The sequence below is a fragment of the Pomacea canaliculata genome, linkage group LG3 (genome assembly GCF_003073045.1).
Source record: "Pomacea canaliculata isolate SZHN2017 linkage group LG3, ASM307304v1, whole genome shotgun sequence".
NCBI lineage: Eukaryota > Metazoa > Mollusca > Gastropoda > Architaenioglossa > Ampullariidae > Pomacea > Pomacea canaliculata.
In genome coordinates, this window is record NC_037592.1 from 1,958,635 (window position 1) to 1,976,592 (window position 17,958).

The window sequence follows — 17,958 nt, forward strand, 5'->3', positions numbered from 1 at the left end:
GGTATTCCAGGGGTTGTTTGAAGGGAAAACCAATTTTCCTCCTACATACAAGTATGATATGTTCAGTGACGACTGGGACACAAGTGAAAAGTGTCGCACTCCAGCCTGGACTGACCGCATACTGTGGCGCCCTCCATCTGCACCAGGCCGTGAGCTCAGTGCAAAGCAGCTTCTGTATACTCGAGCAGAACTGCGCATGTCAGACCATAGGTCAGGATTTTTAAAGTGTCAGATTGTATGTGGGAAAGTATAAAATGCTACATCAGACCAAAGTTTTAAATGTCATGAAAATCAGTTGCTTTCTATCAAAAGCACTGTCATTAACATTCCACCCTGTGTTTGTTGATGCTGTCAGTCACATATAACAACAATAGCACAAATAAATTCCCAGTGTGGAGGTGAGAACGGTGCATTATATTCATAGGAGTATGAGCAAACCAACAGTTTAACATACAACAAAGAATACTATTAAATACTTCAACAGCTGCATAGAGGCTACACAGTAACAATATGACAGAGCATGGGGAGTTGCGACATTATAGAGTGTCAGGAATTCAGGTGTGACACTATTATTTTCTTTATGAGATAAGTTAATCTAAAAAATGTCTGAAATTGTTTTTTAAAGGAAGGACAAAAATCTTTCTTCGCTAGAAAGTTATTTTAGTTAATAAAGACCTTGGATGCTGAATTTTACGGGAACGTGGACATTTATATTGATATGTTTTTTTGCGTGTGTCTTTTTCTGTGAATGTAGTTCATATGCCCCTTTTCAAATCATATTTTCCTTGCCCTTAGATTGAATTGAATTGGAACCCATGAAATTTTCTCACAAAATTGCTATTTAATATTTTAATAGACATAACAAACAAATCAAACAAACCCTAACCCTTTATTGATAATTTTATGTGGAGAAATGTGACTGAAAAATTTGTTCTTCTTTATCATCATCATAGTATCCATGCATCCATCCATTCCACCTACCTATCCATCAATTATCAACAGTCATCATCTCACTTGGTCCTCAGTTCACCTTTATCCATTTACTTTCTTTATGTTTTCCATGGTACTGTGTTTGCTGATACTTGTTTTTCATGTGCGGTTGACTATTGGCTTGCTTGTGGTCTTTGTGTACAGAGCATTGAGCACACCTCTACCCAGAAAAGTGCACTCTACAATTTCAATTATTATTTTGAAACCACCTTCACAATAAATGTTCTGAAGTGGTTGATGTTGCAGACCAGTGGTGGGACTCTTTGAAGTGGACACTCTGCAGGTGGTGGAGGAGGATAAAGATCGTGTGCTCCGGGAAGTTATAGGTCAGCAAGGACCTCCTGATGGCACTGTCATTGTCTCTATGGCCTCAGGGGGAGAGTTCACAGATGAGGCTGTGTCAGAAATTATGGAAAAATTCACTGAGTTTGGGGAAGTTATCATCGTCAGGTACTGTGATAAATGAAAACATGGCTCTTTTGGATCAGTTTTTGTTGATATTTAAATATTTTAACGATTCATGCAAAATTGTTCTCTCAGTCAGTGCTCAGAAAATCTAGAAGCAAAGACAGTTACAGTGAGCTGAATATATGGAGTTGTGAAGTGTTTTAGTGTTGTAAGGAATAAGCCATGCTACGCATACATAGACTCTGGTTCTGGCTTTCAGGTTTGTAGGTGCAGACATGTGGGTGCTATACAAAAATGGACAAGACGCTATGGAAGCTTTGCAGATGAATCAGAAAGAAGTATGGAATTTAATGTGTGTTGGTTTGTCAGTCCTTTGGTTTAGTATCAGTCCTTTTCAATCATAATAGCTCATAATTTGTTTTAAAAAAGTTCTTTTCCTGGGAAGATACCATAGCCTTTTAGTGTGTTTGATTTTGAAGTAAAAGGACATGGGCCTGTAGCTGGGAAACTTGTGCTGCCCACCGATTGCACCTTATTTATCAGGAAAAGCAAAAGGCGGCAGGAGTGGTTGGACTCTCTTCCATGTGTGACGTAGACGTAACAAACTATTTACCATTTGCTACCCTATGGGATCCTTTACCTTCATGATTGATGCATGCTTAAATTTCTTAGTTGAGATTTTTCTAAACTCTGTGTGGGTTTGTGAATGTGTGTGCATGTGCAATTGGGTGTGCGGGACTTGCTTGCATATGGAGAAGGTGTGTGGAGAAGTCATCAAGGTTTGCTTGAAAACAGAAGCTTGGGAGAAGGCGATAGATCGTGAGGTGAAGCTGTGTGCAGCCAACACTGGCGCTTTATACAATGCTTTCACCAACAGCCTTCTAGGGGATGACTTTTCTATTCCATCCATGGAATTTGACATGGATGATGAAGGTATTTCTTTCATTTTTCACATAGTACTGGCATGTTACTAAATTTATTTTTTAAGAATAGATCAGTATTTCTTCCTGTCTTTTCAGTTGGTTTTTGGCTAATGCTGCCACCTGAAAATATGTACCTACTATCACTTCCATTACCTTCTTTTGCATTTGCTGCCTCCTCATCCTTGAGCTTGAGGACTTCAAATTGCTCATTGATCTTAAACTCACCTTCACATGGGGAAATCTGCTTTACAGATTTTGTTATTTTTTATTAATATGCAAAATAAAACCCACTAAATTGGTAATGACTTCACTACAGAAGAATCTTCATTGTCATCAAATCTATGTATGAGTGTGCAATTGCATTGATGTTTTGCTGTGTGGCTCTAACTCTTGCTTCCTGATAGAGCTCCTACCAATTTCCCTATGGGTAAATAAAATCATATCTTAAAACAGGGGTGGGCAATTAATTTTCCCAAGGGGCCGCATGAGAAATTAGGATGGTTTTAGAGGGCCGGACTAATATAGTTAACTCAGTTTTACCCAATACTGTGTATATAGTATATATACTAGCGGGCGGGCCAGCGGGCAGGCCGGTCAGCGACAGGAGGCGGGCCGGATGCTGCCCACGGGCCGGCCTTTGCCCAGGTCTGTCTTAAAAGATATTATTTTCAGGTTTGTGCTTCCACTCACTCATATGTGCTTGCATGCAGATGTGCACAAAGCAAATGTCTGCAGATATCTTCACAAGCTTGCTTACTCACGATCAGTTTGTAGCTGGGTATATCAGGGTATGCTGCTGTATGCCACAGGTGGTGATGAAGATTACGAGGCAGATCAGTCAGCAGAAACACAGCATATGCCACTACAGCCAGAACCTGTACAGCCACTGATCTCTACTGGTCTGTGCCATCTTTCTGTTTGGTTCTTTTCTTTGAGGGTTTTTTTATTATTATTTTACTATACCTTTTATAAATATTACAGTTGGAATCCTTTTGGAGAAGGTATTGCCTGAATAAAAACCCATAGTGTCAGTCATTCAGCCAAAAGGGTTTTTTGAAAGTCTTTCATTTGCAAGATAAATTGTGAATGTTTGCTGTGGGGATTATACTTAGTTTGCTCTGCATTGATTACTTGCCTAAAAGAATTCTTAGTCATGCCTAAAAATTTCATAAAGCTCTCCTAATTATTTTTCTACCAAAGACCTACAGCCAACATTATTTACAGGCCTTACAGATTCTCCGGCAGAGGAGAGAAGTGACTGGGAACCACCCAGTAGACAGCCAGCACGCCCCCAGCAACCTCAGAGGCCAGACAAAGCACCAGAACGACCACCATCTGCTGCCAAAATAATTGCAGATTCTTCACATTTGTTAATGGCAGAAAAAAATGTGCCATTGCGTGCTTCTCCATCACCTGAGGTCAGCTCTCTTTCTCTTCCTGCTTTTACTTTGTCATCGTATTGTCATTGTCTTTGGCCTTTCCATCTTTGCCTTCATCTTTCTTCTATTCATCTTTCTTAGCTGCATCAGTCAGTCATGTTGTATATGTATTAAAAAGAATTCCCATGCAACAAAGTCCTGAACATTTGTCATCAGATCTCAGAGCACCAGATTTGCAGTTTCAGTTGTCTTTTTTTTTTTTTCACTTTCATGTTATACTTACAAGACATTGCTGTCATTATTTATACAGCTGCAGAGAAAGCAGCCTCCCCAGAGACCTATGGCTCCTCCTGCAAAACCACCTCCACCTCAGAGGCCATCTGGCGGTCCCCCAAAACCTTCCCCTCCAGTGTCCAGATCTACACCAGGTATGGACATTATATTCATGACAGGCTTTAGATTGCATTTTTTAAAAATAGGTTACATTAATTTTTTTATGCTTTCAGCTATATTTCACTTAAAGTCTTACTTCTTTTAGTAAATCCACTTGAATCTAGTTCGTACCTTTTTTCAGGTTCCCCTGGCAGGTCAGAAACACCAAAAATGCGGCAGCCACTGAGGCCACCTCCATCAACTAACACTAAAGTAAAAAAATCTCCCAACAGAGTGAGTAATGTTTAATCCTTTACCCCTGCTGCCAAAGCTTATGAGGAAGACAAAATATTTCTACCTTTTCCTTTGTGTCTTTTTGTTTCTTTGTTCTTTGTTTCCTGGTTGTTTTTATACCTCTTTATGTGTTATAATCCTTATTGTTTATTTTTGTCATTTGGTCATTGTATTATCAATATATTTGTATTTTTTTCTGTTGATAATTATATTGTTAATAAATTGATATTTTTGTCATTTGGTCATTGCATTGTCAATATATTAACATGTCAATATATTTGTATTTTTGTTGTTTGTTCATTGTATTGTCAATACACATGTATTTTGTATTTTTGCATTTTGGTCATTATATTGTCATTATATCTGTATTTTTGTCTTATTTCCTTTATTTCTCAGTCTCCATCACATTTCTCTTCTCTCTCACTCTCCAAGCTGTATGTTATCTCTCATTCTGTGTGTTTTCAGATCTGTTCCCTGATCCTTGTCCAGAGTTTTTTTGTTTACTTGTTATAATTTTCATGATTTATCTGGTTTTCCATTACTCAGCACCTACAGACAGCTCTGCACATTTCTCATTATCAAACAGCAAGTTTCGTAGAGCCAAGGAGAAGGGTGATAAAATGTAAAACCATGTATTTTTTGCAGTAGACAAGATTTTATTAGTGATGTCCTGTGCTTTGCAGATCACCTCAATTGGATGTCCTACAAATGTTAAACACACTGGACATGCCTCAACCCCTGAGGAAGCCCAGAAGCTGATGGAGCTGCTGTTGCATGGTGATGGTGTTGGAGGGACCAGTCCACTCCCTGCTCCCCTCAAACCCTCAGTCTCAGCTTCTGACCTCCTGGCAGGTATGATAGTGCTTGTGATTTTGCTTATAGAAGTCATTTCAAAGGAACTATTTTTGATTATAGATTGGGTGAGGAACTTTTATCTTCTAGGCGATGTTATACATATCAAAATAGTTATGGTTCTTCTTATTATTTTTCTGATCTCTTGTCTGTCTGTCTAAACTCCGGCTAGAAAATACCATTGCTATAAAGACAGCTCTTGACTCCTTCTTAGCATTCATTATTCAGACTCAACATTCAAACAATCAATTAAATCAATTTGTTTATAAAATACTATTCATGATTTAATTTTTGTCCATTAAATAGCAAATATTATGCACTACAACTTTTTTTAAAAAATATTGTTTTTTATGAGTCAAATGTACTTTAAGACTAGATTTGCTTACCCTGTTGTTGTTTCTTATTTTTTTTTTTTTTCATATCCTTCATTATCTGTCTTAGAGGCTCGGTGTTTTTGGTGTATTATAGCAAGTCATTGTTAGCTAGCATTTTTGTGTCTCTTTATCTTGTTGTTTTTAACATTTGTTGGTCTGTGCAGAGAGCAAGACTTATTTGGCTGTGATGCTTTGATTAAATTTGAAAATGTGTATCCTCATTAGAAGGTCTTCTAGTAGGCAAAAGTCCTATAAAGCAATCTGAACAAAGAACCTAATTTGTTAGAGGGCAGACTATTCATCTGTAAGTTAAAGTGACCATGTTTGTGTTATTATTTCTCAGACAATGGTATGGAGAGGTTATGTGCTGCACCAAAACCTATTCCTCGCAGTCGCACATCTTTTGACATGGATGGAGAAAGCAGGAATAAAGACAGTGCTGATCTGCGTGCTCCAGCTACAACGCCAGTTCCAACACCTCGCACTCGCAGCATTGACAATCTTCTGGATGAGCCCTTGATGAATGACATTCCAGCTCCTCTTCCACGTCCCAGACCTGTCTCAAGGAGAGACTGTCCTTTGTCTGGAGAGCTTGATGGTGGTATGTCACTTACATCTCCAGCAGGTGGGCTTGCAGTTCCACCCATCCCCACCAGACCTGCTGCTGTCAAAGCAGAAGGGGCAGGACAGAAAAGTGCTTCCCCTAATACACCTTCCAGCCAGCCAGGTGTTTCTCCTTTGGTGCCAAAGCACCCTATCCCTGTCTTCTCCCAGTCCCAAATTAATCCACTGGATACGCCCATCTCCCTAGTACATGATATTTCAGACCCTGACCCCTTTGACACTCGCCACATTGCCGACCCCTTCTGCACAAGACCTGCAGCTCATCTGCAGTTTAGTGAATCTCCTATGAATGGGGAACCAGCTGGCAAGGTGCTAAGCTCAGGTGTTGCAGGTAGCCATGGTCCTAGTCTATTTGAAAACATCTCTTCCCATTCTAATATTTCTATGGACCCCTTTGAGATAAGATCTTCAATACCTCAGACCTCTACAGACCCCTTTGATACAAGATCAGTATTATGTCATGTCCCTTCAGATCCCTTTGACACTAGCTGTATTACCTCCCACATACCCACTGATCTCTTTGATGCTAGCTCCACTGGACGCCAGATTTCAGCAGATCCGTTTGATACCAGTGCGTTTCACATAGCAATCATGTCTACACATTCTGATACTCAGGAGCCCACACGGTCCAGTAGTCTGTCTGATGAGCAAGATGGTGAGGGAAGTGTGACCTGCCCAGACACCAGCCCTCCAGCTTCACCTTCCTTCACCTGCCCAAACCTTCCACCACCCCAGTTACCTGCTATATCTGCTGGTCCACCCCCTCCACCACCAAGGCGTGACCTGACATCTTCAACAGGAATTTCATTACCTCCTCCCGTCCCCACACGGCGTGCTCCAGGGAACGTTCCCCACCCTAATCCTGATGTACCACCTGTGCCAAGCCGCCCAGGGCCTCCTCCTGTTCCACGCCGCTAATAGCTTGTTTGTGCTTGTATGTCCTTGATAATAATCCATGACACATCAGACAGCTTATCAGCATCTGATGCAAACATTTGAAATACTGATTTAATAAGCAGGATAAGGAGACTGAACATGTCAAAAGCGGATTTGTTGCAGAGAAGGGAAGCACACAACATTCTTGAAGGTGCACTTCTTGGGACACCAAAAGGGTATTTCACAGTTTTTGTTAAGAGCAGAAGTAAGTATTAAAGTAAAATGTGACATGGATGTGAGCACTCAGAGCAAGGGATCAGAGATATGCTCTGGTTACTTTTGTCACCTTAAAGTTGATGGTTATTGTTTTCTTGTTTATGTTTTAGACATAGCATGGACATATGTGTTTTATTTTTATTTGTTACTCTCTGTCTGACTGCAATGTACATGCAATAGGTGATGATGTGACATTGGGTATGTCGTTTATGTTAAAAATTGCTAACAGTTGGTTATTTAGATCATAGTTGTTTTATTTATACAGATGATATTTGTGCTTTTAAACCTGAGAACTTCTGCACTGGTTAAACAAAGACATAAGTCTTGTGGTGATATAATCTGTGTGATATGTATAGATCTGGTTTATTAACCCTAATTTTGTCTTCTAGTTAAAAATCTATGTCAATATTTCTGAGAACAAGTAATAGTATGTATAATACCTGTGTTCTCATACAACCGATTTATGTGTTAGTCTCAATATTTTTTAAATTTGTGGTTCTCTGTAAATATAAAATTCCCAAGAGATGAGGCAGGACCATTTGTAGTGTAACTGCTAGTGCCCTGTTAACAGTTGTGTTCACAACCTACTTTATCTACAACAGGTGTGTATTTAGGTGATGCAGGTCTGAAAAGTACTTTTTGTACAGAGATGCATCATTGGCTGTCTTCTTGCAGCAAACCAACCTGCAGGCCAGGTGTTTGTCCACTTAAAGGATTTTAATCAGCATAACCATTTTTCACCTAAAATCTTTACCAAGGGAACATATATTTTCCATCGCAATTCTTAGATTTTCTCCCCCTTTTTGTCCTGCTTTTGTAGCTTGAGTGACAATTAAGTCTCATCTGTTGTCCAGTGACAGACTAGAACACCATGGTTTTGCAGCTGCTGCAGCTGCAGAGAGCTCAAGAAGTGATTTGTGCTCATGGGATACTGAGACTAGAAGAGAATGTAAATGTTGGGGCAGCCATCTTTGATCAATTGCTTGAGGCCGATGAATAAACAGTTTCTAGGGGTGAAGAGACAGAATCAACAAGCTAGTTTTGAAGTTAGCCTCATGCTTAGTTTTAAAAATGGAACTTTTTTTTAAAGTGGAAATCTATTTTATTGGTCTTCAGAAGTTTTGAATAAGCATGCCAGCTTCATTGTGAACGTGTCACTTTTTAGGGGAGATGATAACATTTGTAGGCACCTCAAAGAATCTTTTGATGTGGTGTAAGGCAGTTATTGATAGTTTTTGAGCTGGGGAACCTGTATGATCCAGCCATAATATAAAATCTTTTAATATTTAATACCCAGTAAAATATTTACCCTGCCAAGTGTTTCCTTAAACAATTTTTGACAACATTCAGGTTATGGGTCAAAGCTTATGATTTTGATACAAAAATAAAGATAACATTTTTGTTTTCACTTTTTCAAGGAAAATGTGCCCCTCATGTGTGTGCATAATTCGAAGGCCGTTTATATTTTACAATTCTAAATCATTGGTCATAAAGTTTTGCTACCACAGATTTCCTGTTAATTATCCAGCAGACATGAAAAATAGTGTTACTCTTATGGTGTATCCACCAAAGGCTTTTTGTGTATCAGTGCTAGCAAAGGCTTTTTGTGTATTAGAGTTCTAAGTAACTGATCATAAAGCTTTGCTGCCACATAGATGGCTTTAGGTGGATCTTAGAGATGAACAAACTGTCATAGACAGACAGGGTGATGGGTGGGTTCACAGTTTGCTCATAGTTCTCCTGCTGACAACCTTAGTCTCAGACATTCAACTTACAGATATTTGCTTTCTGTTTTCATGCACTAAAAAGCAAGTCTAATACAAAGCAAAATATAAACAAAGTTAATATTGATAAAAAAAATCTGATTTGCAGGGCAGAAAATGGTTGCTCCAAAAGCTTTTAGAGATAAGTGGAACTTCTGTATTTATTGTCAAGCTAGAAACCGAGGATCAGGGGTGGATGTGGTGCTTCTAGATTATTCCAGTATGTATTCTAGTTTTCGAATTCGCATTCTTGTCTTGCCATGTCAGGGAATTCCAGTTGCTGCATTTCAAGAAAAAGATGTATTCATTTCCTTTGTGCATATAATTAACATTGAATTTGGAGTTTGAATCAGAACAAATTTTCACTAGATTTTGTGGTTAATTGATGTGTATTTGTGTAATGTGTCAGGCTTGTTGGTGTATAAATTCAGCTGCAATTGATATTAAAATCCAGTATACTTAGTATGAGTTATAAAGTGTGTAAACATATGACACACCCACATGTTATGTATTGGAAAGGCATTGTAAATTTCTAAAGTTTGTGATTTTTAATGTGACATAGAGATGGGCATAACAGCTACACTGGTTTTAGCTCTGTACAACTCTCCCTCCAACCAAAAATAACCCATAAAAATTGAGTGGCATTTATATCCAGGATAGTGATTTTAAAGTTATATTTTAACTAAAATATTGGCATCTTAATATTTACTTTTTTAATGTGTTCTTGCTCTGGTTCTTTTAATGATGTTGGTTTTGTCCAATAATAATTAAATTCTAATTTGGTTGTAGGCCACGATCTGCCTTTTATAAAGGGACTTTGGTTTATGATGTAATGTGTAATCATTGATCAAAGTGTAAATGCAAGAAGTAGTGGCCATGTTCATAACCTGAAAACACTGCAAATAAGGCCTGGGCACAAGCTGCCACTAAAATATGCACCAGCCAACTGGATGAAACATAATTGTGTACAGGATAAGAATATAATAACAATAATGATGAGAAGTGATGATGAGTTGCAATAGATAGATGTATTTGTAAAAATTGTTCAGTGCAGCTCATATCAATGTTGCTAATAAACTGTTTAAAAATTATAACTAAATTATAATATCAATCATCATACTCATCTAACAGTGTAGAATAACTCCTTAAACTGGTTTTGTAGCATTGATCAATACATACTACAGTTGGATTTCAAACTACTAGACCATCTTGTCACACAGGACATAGGATAGCACACAAAAACACAGGCACAAACAAGAAAAGAAAGAGTAATAGGTTATAAGTTTGATAAGGTTTCTATCATTCTTAAAATTGTGTAAAAGTTTGTAGGCTCATGTTGGTGCGTGCCTGGTTTTGTGCATGCCCAAATGGAACAGTTATATCTTGGTATTATTGGTTGGTGCTTGTAAAACTATAATTAGATCTGCAGAATGTGTTTCCTTGTATGGAGTCAAGTTTACCTATGGATGTACATATAAGGTAATGTTTAACTGCAATAATGAAGATTTGCACTTTTCATTAGAACCAGCATTCAATTCCTTGAGAGTTCATATCCATGCTATGTTAAATCCTTTATATAGTTATATTGTTGTACATTCCTTAATAAGTGTTTAAGTGAAAAGAACCTTGTCGGGGGACTCTTGAAGAAACAGAAGAGTAACAAAACAAAGAAACCTCAGAAGCTAATGATATGTGCAAGAGGTCTGTTTCTATAGGACTCCATATGGGCATAGTGTGACATACACAGAGGATGTCACTTAAATTTTAATGGCAGCAAACTGACACATTCTCTAAAATCAGAATGACCAGAGCTGTTTTCTGGAGGTCCATAGACTGTACTTTTCAAGTGTTTTGGAGGCTGTGATTGTTTCACTGTGCTGTTAGCATGTATAAACTGTTTTGCATTAACTGTGATTAAGTTTATTTTGAATTTGAAACTGATCCAAGTGGCACATTAAGTTCTGGACTATAACAAAATATTCATCAAATGCATTTGTTCGCATTATCAGACTGAGGCTTCCCAAAGGGAGATAAAATTTATTGTGGGATCCAGTTTTTTGTGTTAAATCTCTGCAGACTGGAATTAATCATAAATGTTTGCTAAAAATGTTAAAAGTTTCTCATTGTTTCATGACAAGAATTCTGGCAGGACAATTTTTGTTTTTTCACATTTGCCAGTTTCTTCTTTCCTCTGTAGCACTAGTAACAGTTACATATAAGAGCACCATAAAAAATATTTACATTAATGATCAAGTCAGTGTGGCTGCGAAAGACACTTGCATGATCAGGCGAAAAAGTATGCAAAGGTCAGATGGCATTTTGGTCTTGATTTGGAATTTGTTTTCACATTACTTTTAATACTTTATTATTCAGAATAATGTTCTCAAATATTTGGTCTCAGAATAGTGTTGCGGTCCGGTGGCGCAACGGTTAGCGCCTGTCACCAATACAGTGAAGGTTGGCTGCCCAGAGTTCATTTCTCGTCTCGGGCACGCTGTTCTTTCTCTGCATGTGGCATCTGTTTACAGGGCTGGCTGCCTTGCCGTAATATAGCCTCAGTTGCTGACACGGCGTAAAATACCAATTCCCCCCCCCCCACCTCAGAATAGTGTTGTTATCCTGCATCTAGATTTTCAGATGAATCCTGAGAATATGGAAACTTATATATTATCTGACATTCATAAGAACACAGGTAGGACTCTGTCGCTTACCAAAGAATAAACTGCTAGACAGGATCCCTTACTTCAGGATAGAAACTTAAATAAGCAAGATAGCACAGAACCTTTGAAGAATAGCTGACTGTAAGTGTATGATGAAGAGTGTTTTTAAATTGCCTTGACCTGACATCTGCTTGCCTTGAGTTTGACAGAAAAGAATGTCTATCTTCTTCAGATAGCTTTATGTCAACCTTTAAATGGTCCTGCACATTGCTCTCGCCATGAGATAGCCTCAGTTGCTGGCATGGTGTAAAACTCGAGCTTGACTTTGACAGCCTTCTGCTTGCAAAGGGTTTCTTGCTTATTAAGTTTACAATATGTATTGACAATATATAGGGTCTGCATCCTCATTACTGTGCAGCAAGGTGAACATGCATCTTTGGAGGTAGGTGATTGTGACTTCGAAGTATGTCATGAGATGAAGGGGGCATCCTTTGCTCACTCCCACATAGTGTTACACATCATGGGTGGGTGCAGTGTTCTAATATTTCATGAGTTGTTTCTAACTTGATGACATTTTTAACATTTTTCTTTCACTCTTTATAAGCTTGCTAGCATTTTTTAAGCTTATCTGGACTGACTTTTACTGTTGGGTAATATCCTTCTCAGCTGCTAGCTAGATCTGTACTTTAGTGAGAAACTAGCTGCACAGCTACACCTTGCACTAGTCAGAATAAATGTTGTCAATAGCTTCTTGTGGTGTCTTCTGTTAATAGCGTGATAAGGATGAGAGCTGGTGTAAATGGTCAACATTTTAATGGCAGGTTTGCTGGAGACATTTAATTAAATCCTGTATCAATCTGTGTTAAATTACTGAACCTTTGGATAAACTTTGCTTTTCAAGCAACATGCGCATTATAATAAAATTTGTACATTGCATTCCGTGTGGAGGTGAGCTAATGCACCAATATAATCTACACCCTAACTTTTACATGTTAGGTGTATCCTATATGCAGTTCATCATAATCATCATTCCCTTGACTGGTGCTGACTGGACTCGAAGCTGACCCGGTAGTTACCAACCATGATTTCTTTTGCCTACCATAAAAATGTCCTCCATCCATGTACCCATCTGGACAATGAACAAACCCTTGGACATTATTAGAGTTGTTGGCCATGTCAGCTGAGGGGCAAACCGCACAGTCCTGCTTTGTCTGTATTGAGGCTTGGTCCACTGCAAGCTACACTATGGATCCATCATCTATAGCTCTGCTTGAGAGTCCTATCTCAAAATTCTCAATCCTATTTCACAACCACTCAACAGTTTTCAAGAAAACTGCTTTTCACTGGACTGAAGATATTCCAACATACCCAGATAAATGGCATACCTCCACTTACACCCCAATGATAAAATTTTCCCAGTACACACCAACAGAATATAACCACATTTCTAAAGCTTCTTATTAAAAAAAATACCCTAGGTTCATCCTTGCTTCTCCATGTGTAAATAATCATTTTAACAATTAGTAAAAGTTTTCTCAAGAATGCATCATTACACTTATCAATAATTTACACCACCTTTCTACATGATACAGAACCTGACAAAATAGATCAGCCATACCCCTATCTCACATGCACAAAACTGATAATTTGTCAGCCATGATTCTCACAGTTGCTGTAAATACAAGTGTACACACACACAAACAAATAATAAAATGCAAAGAATACAAACAGACTGCACAGGCATCTTGATTTACTGAATGAAAGCTCGGACTACAAATTATTTACTTTCTTTCTTAGTTCAATTTTAATATCCCTCAGTCTTTTCTTTAAAGGCTGAAATTAATCAAGAGAATAATATTGAGATTGAACAATAGCAATACAGCCTCCACTGTAAGCTGATTCCTTAGCAAACCTATAAAGCTTCTTGGTTTTTTTTATTTTTTGGGGTGGGGGATAGGTAAATTTCACCATCTGGAAAAGGAAAGCACAGACTGTGTGGTGTCTTTCATAAATTTGTGATAGTCACTACCTTTGTCAAAGTCTTTATTTCATCAATGCATATCACATCTCTAAAGACTTCAACTTTGTCTCTAGTGATCTATCTATGTACATATCCAAGACTTTTGCAGTTGTAACTTTATGACAAGCACTTTCCACTGTATAGCATAACAAAGCTCCTGAAGTGCTAGCTGGTGGCAGTGCTTGTGCTTTTTGCAGCCATGGCCAGAATGACATTCCACTTTTTGTTGCACCACAGCTAAAAGTTCCTTCGAATGGTTAAAATTCAAGAATTGGTTAACTCATGTAGTTGAGCACATTTTTGGCCTTTTTAAGGATTGGTTTTAAAATCTTGTTTTCTTACTCTTGAAATGCTTACAAGAAGCTGTTATAAGTACACTCAATGACATTTGTTTAGAATTATTAAATTCCCTGGGTTTTATTTTCTAGATTTCCCCTGTCTTAATTTCCATATCCTTTAATGCTGCCTAAATTGGATCCAGGAAACTGCTCCAGTTTCTGTCTGTCTGTACCAGCAACTTCTTCAGATCCTGCAGCCACTATCTCTCCACCTTCAAGAGAAAACCGCACTAATCTTTTGCGTCTTGCAAAGTTTATATCCTGGCCTGGTTTAGCTCCTTCAGCCATTCCATACCCTTTAATGCTGCCTAAGTTGGATCCAGGAAGGTGCTCCAGTTTCTGTCTGTCTCTACCAGTAACTTCATCAGATCCTGGAGTCACTATCTCTCCACCTTTGAGAGAAGAACATTCTATAGCCTGACCTGCTTCTTCAGCTTCTTTATGTCTTTTCTTATGTTTCTTTTTTTTCGGGCATTCTGGTTCAAGGATGTCCACAGGCATTATACTTTCATCTTCTGTATCTTTTCGTTTAGACTTTTCATACCCTTTAATACTGCCTAAGTTGGATCCAGGAATCAGCTCCAGCTCCTGTCCATATGTATCACTGATTCCATTAGATCCTGGAGTCGCCATCTCTCCACCTTTGAGAGAAGAACAGTCTGTAGCATGGCCTGCTTCGCCTTCTTCAGCTTCTTTATTTTTTTTCTTGTGTTTCTTCTTTTTCTTTAAACTTATCACAGAATGTTCTGGTTCATGGATGTCCACAGGCATTCTACAGGTGCTGGTTTCATCTTTTGTATCTCTTTGCTTGGACTTTTTCTTCTTTTTCTTTTCAGGTAAACTGGCAATGGAATCCATGTCTGCTATGTCACGCTTGCGTTTTCTGTGCTTATCTGTTTGTAAACTGCCCTCTTGAAGTTCTTCAGTTGGTTTATTAGAAGTTGAGTCTGAGAAACTCCCAATATCAGCATTCTGCTGCTTCATTCTCCCCTGCATTTTTTGGGCAAAATACTCCTGGATACTGGAACTGCTTGTGACAGTGATGACACCATGGTGATGTTCGCTTGTCTTGCTTGGGCTGCTGCCACTAGTGTCAATAGAGGCAGGCTCTGAGTGCAAAGACTGCTGGGAGCTGTCATCAGAACTTTCCTGGAAACAGTTTCAGAATGACCCTCAGAAAAGGTTGGCACTACTATAATGTAAAAAGTATGATTTGTGAGTTAAATCTAGACTATGTCAAAAATTCAATCTTACAAAAAAGAGTACAGAAAGGTCTGTTGAAACTTTATCCCAATCACATTTTTCAGCTCTGACTATAACCACACATTAACAAGTTCACTAGACTTGCATCAAGTAGTACAAAATTTGGACCTTTACATAGCTATTTTCATTTCAGAATACGAAACTGAATTTTCCACATTTCAATCATTAAAACAATGACAAAATCATGCGCATTTAAAATGCCTCCAACCATTAAAAAAAAACACTTTGTATCAGACCAACAGCAACAGCAACAACAACAACAACAACAACAACAACAAAAAAGTTGTACATATTCATGTGTATATGTCCACAAATTATTTACTGACCCCAGATATATTGGGTGTGCTTTGCTGGGAAGACTGAATAGTTTTCCTTCCAAATATGCAGTTTAGGTCATCTGATGATTTTGATGACAGATCCTTTCCTCGTGTCAACTTGTGGTAACTAAGCAAGAAAAACAAATAAAGGTAAAATACCACAAATGAAAAATAAATATAAAACCAAACTTTACTATTTCATTATAAAGCATTTCTTTTTTGAAAAATTCCCAAATCATCTCATATCTATTTTGCATTAGCCTATTTAAATATTCATTTATAATTTAATTATGTATTTGTGTAATAACTTTTTCTTCAGTGCAATGAATTCCACAATAATCTGTTATTAAATCAACAACAACAACAACAACAACAACAACAACAACAACCACAACAACAACAACAACAAAAAAATGTTGATGCTTTACTTGAAAACTAGGTGAAAACTAGGCATGCTGCCATGAGTTGTAATGGGGTCACTTACTGTACTCTGCTGCGGGAAGATTTTGATTTGGCCTCAAGGCTGAGTACTAAAGACTTCTCTTTTCCTGTCTCATTCTTCTGAGATTGCTGCTGGTTTAAGGTCTGAAGCAAGGCATTAAAATCATCCTGATGGGCTATCCAGCTGTCTGCGTACTTTTTGGTGCAACCAACTCCTGGCAACCATGAAGAATTCATTAATAATCAGCTGTTCTGTATTTTTAAGTTCTGTGATTGTATATCATTTAAAATGATCTACAAGAATATAATAATAATAATAAATGCAAAATTTGTAAAGCGCACACTCAAACTCCTAAGGAGTATACTCTTAGCGCTTAAGAATAAGAACTAAACATGGACAGCACAGGAGGGACAGGAAAGCAAACAGCATAAGAACTTTAAAAGAATCAACAACCGTACTAAACAAAATCAAATACAGAAAACACAAAGAGGAACCAAAGAAAAAGAACAAGAGCTAAGAGTAACATGATATTGAGAAGGGATGTGAAAAAGGACTAGCATTATGGAAAAGGTTGTTAACAATAATAATAATAAGTGGGAATTTATAAAGCGCAATATTTCAGCCAAATGTGAACTTATTGTGCTGAACAAGATCATAAAATAGTAACAAATATGTCAAAGAAAGAAAAACACGAAGGAAGAACAATGCGAGGACTCGCTGCGTTCTGACAGTAAAGTGCAATCACTGTAGATTTAACAGTAATGACTCCAGAGAATTAGGTTAGAGACATCAGGAGAATACTGGGACGATACTGAGTAATCTTGAGGATATAAAGAAATGTTATCAGATGAAACTCCAAAAGGGTGATCATCACTTCAGTTTACTGAATGTAGCTCAAGGTCGCTCCCGAAGCAAGTGAAGCGGGCGGAATGGAATATAGCCAACAGATCCAAACAGTTCGCACTTCAAAATAACATTATATACTGTCCTGTTGCAAACCAGAAGAGTATAAACGAAGCAGAAGCACATGTAAACATGAAGGTCCAACACTTTTATCCAAATCGAACCACGACAATAAAGCATTAACAATATCAAGGAGAACTGATCTCCAAATAATTGTCTTCAGGTTGTACATGAGCTATTTACTATGTGCTCTCACTACTACAATAAGTCAAAACAATCTTCTATTGGTTCTGACTACTGTCACTTCCACTAATGCAAAAAAAGACTTGCTTGGCATCTGCCATATGTACCATACATACCTCTAACATCATCTCTGGCTTTGAACACTGCTGTCACGTTGTGTGTTCTACCATTCTCGTTAGCACCAAGTCCTTTACCCTGTGTCCATCCCATTTTCTCCAGCATACGCTGTCCAAACTTATTTCCATCTGTAGGAACAATCGCTGGAGTAACTTTCATGCAGAATTGTAAGTCAAATACCGAAAAATCTGTTTTACGTGTCTCTAGCAACTGACATGATAACAGCTGACATCATCCACTTAAATGTAGGTGGAAACCTGTTATAAATTGCTTACCATTACTCCAAAAAGTATTTCGAGGATCGGTCCCAAATTTTTGCTTTCGGCGTGGTTGGGCAAGCATCGCCATGTTGTCGGAAGTCTTTCCAAATGCAAGAGAAAGAATGACAATGATAGGACATTGCTAAAATATTTCACCCAATAAAAATTTGTCTTTCATTACTCGCATGTCTGTGTATTAGCCATACAATAGCAACTGCGATCGGTCTCCCACTATTTGCGCAACAAACCGGGCACAAGTCTACC

The 17,958-nt window shown here is 38.1% G+C and overlaps 2 protein-coding genes across 2 annotated transcripts in view; one reads left to right on the plus strand and one right to left on the minus strand.

The window, feature by feature from the left end:
* The window catches only part of LOC112560387 (synaptojanin-1-like), a 31,074-nt gene extending 18,534 nt beyond the window's left edge, over positions 1–12,540 (plus strand). The window contains 10 exon segments of the mRNA XM_025232220.1: positions 2–210; positions 1,237–1,440; positions 1,658–1,736; positions 2,157–2,331; positions 3,131–3,220; positions 3,546–3,739; positions 4,011–4,128; positions 4,275–4,366; positions 5,050–5,218; positions 5,936–12,540. Coding sequence (XP_025088005.1) covers positions 2–210; positions 1,237–1,440; positions 1,658–1,736; positions 2,157–2,331; positions 3,131–3,220; positions 3,546–3,739; positions 4,011–4,128; positions 4,275–4,366; positions 5,050–5,218; positions 5,936–7,134 — 2,529 coding nt within the window. The 3' untranslated portion in view covers positions 7,135–12,540.
* A 981-nt stretch (positions 12,541–13,521) lies between these two features.
* Positions 13,522–17,867, minus strand: LOC112560389 (PIN2/TERF1-interacting telomerase inhibitor 1-like). Its single transcript, XM_025232222.1, has 5 exons — positions 17,710–17,867; positions 17,434–17,562; positions 16,214–16,385; positions 15,739–15,856; positions 13,522–15,298 (listed from the first exon to the last, which is right to left on the minus strand). The coding sequence occupies exons 1-5, from the start codon at positions 17,780–17,782 to the stop codon at positions 14,252–14,254; spliced, it is 1,539 nt and encodes a 512-aa protein (XP_025088007.1). The 5' UTR covers positions 17,783–17,867; the 3' UTR covers positions 13,522–14,251.
* Between the last annotated feature and the right edge of the window lie 91 nt (positions 17,868–17,958).

Excerpts from the sequence above, each read along its gene's own strand:
- LOC112560389 (XM_025232222.1), bottom strand. The coding sequence starts at position 17,782 with ATGGCGATGCTTGCCCAACCACGCCGAAAGCAAAAATTTGGGACCGAT. Across the intron at positions 16,386-17,433 it reads AGCCAGAGATGATGTTAGAG|GAGTTGGTTGCACCAAAAAG; the intron begins GTATGTATGGTA and ends CATGGTTGCCAG. Across the intron at positions 15,299-15,738 it reads GCACACCCAATATATCTGGG|GAAAGTTCTGATGACAGCTC; the intron begins GTCAGTAAATAA and ends AACTGTTTCCAG.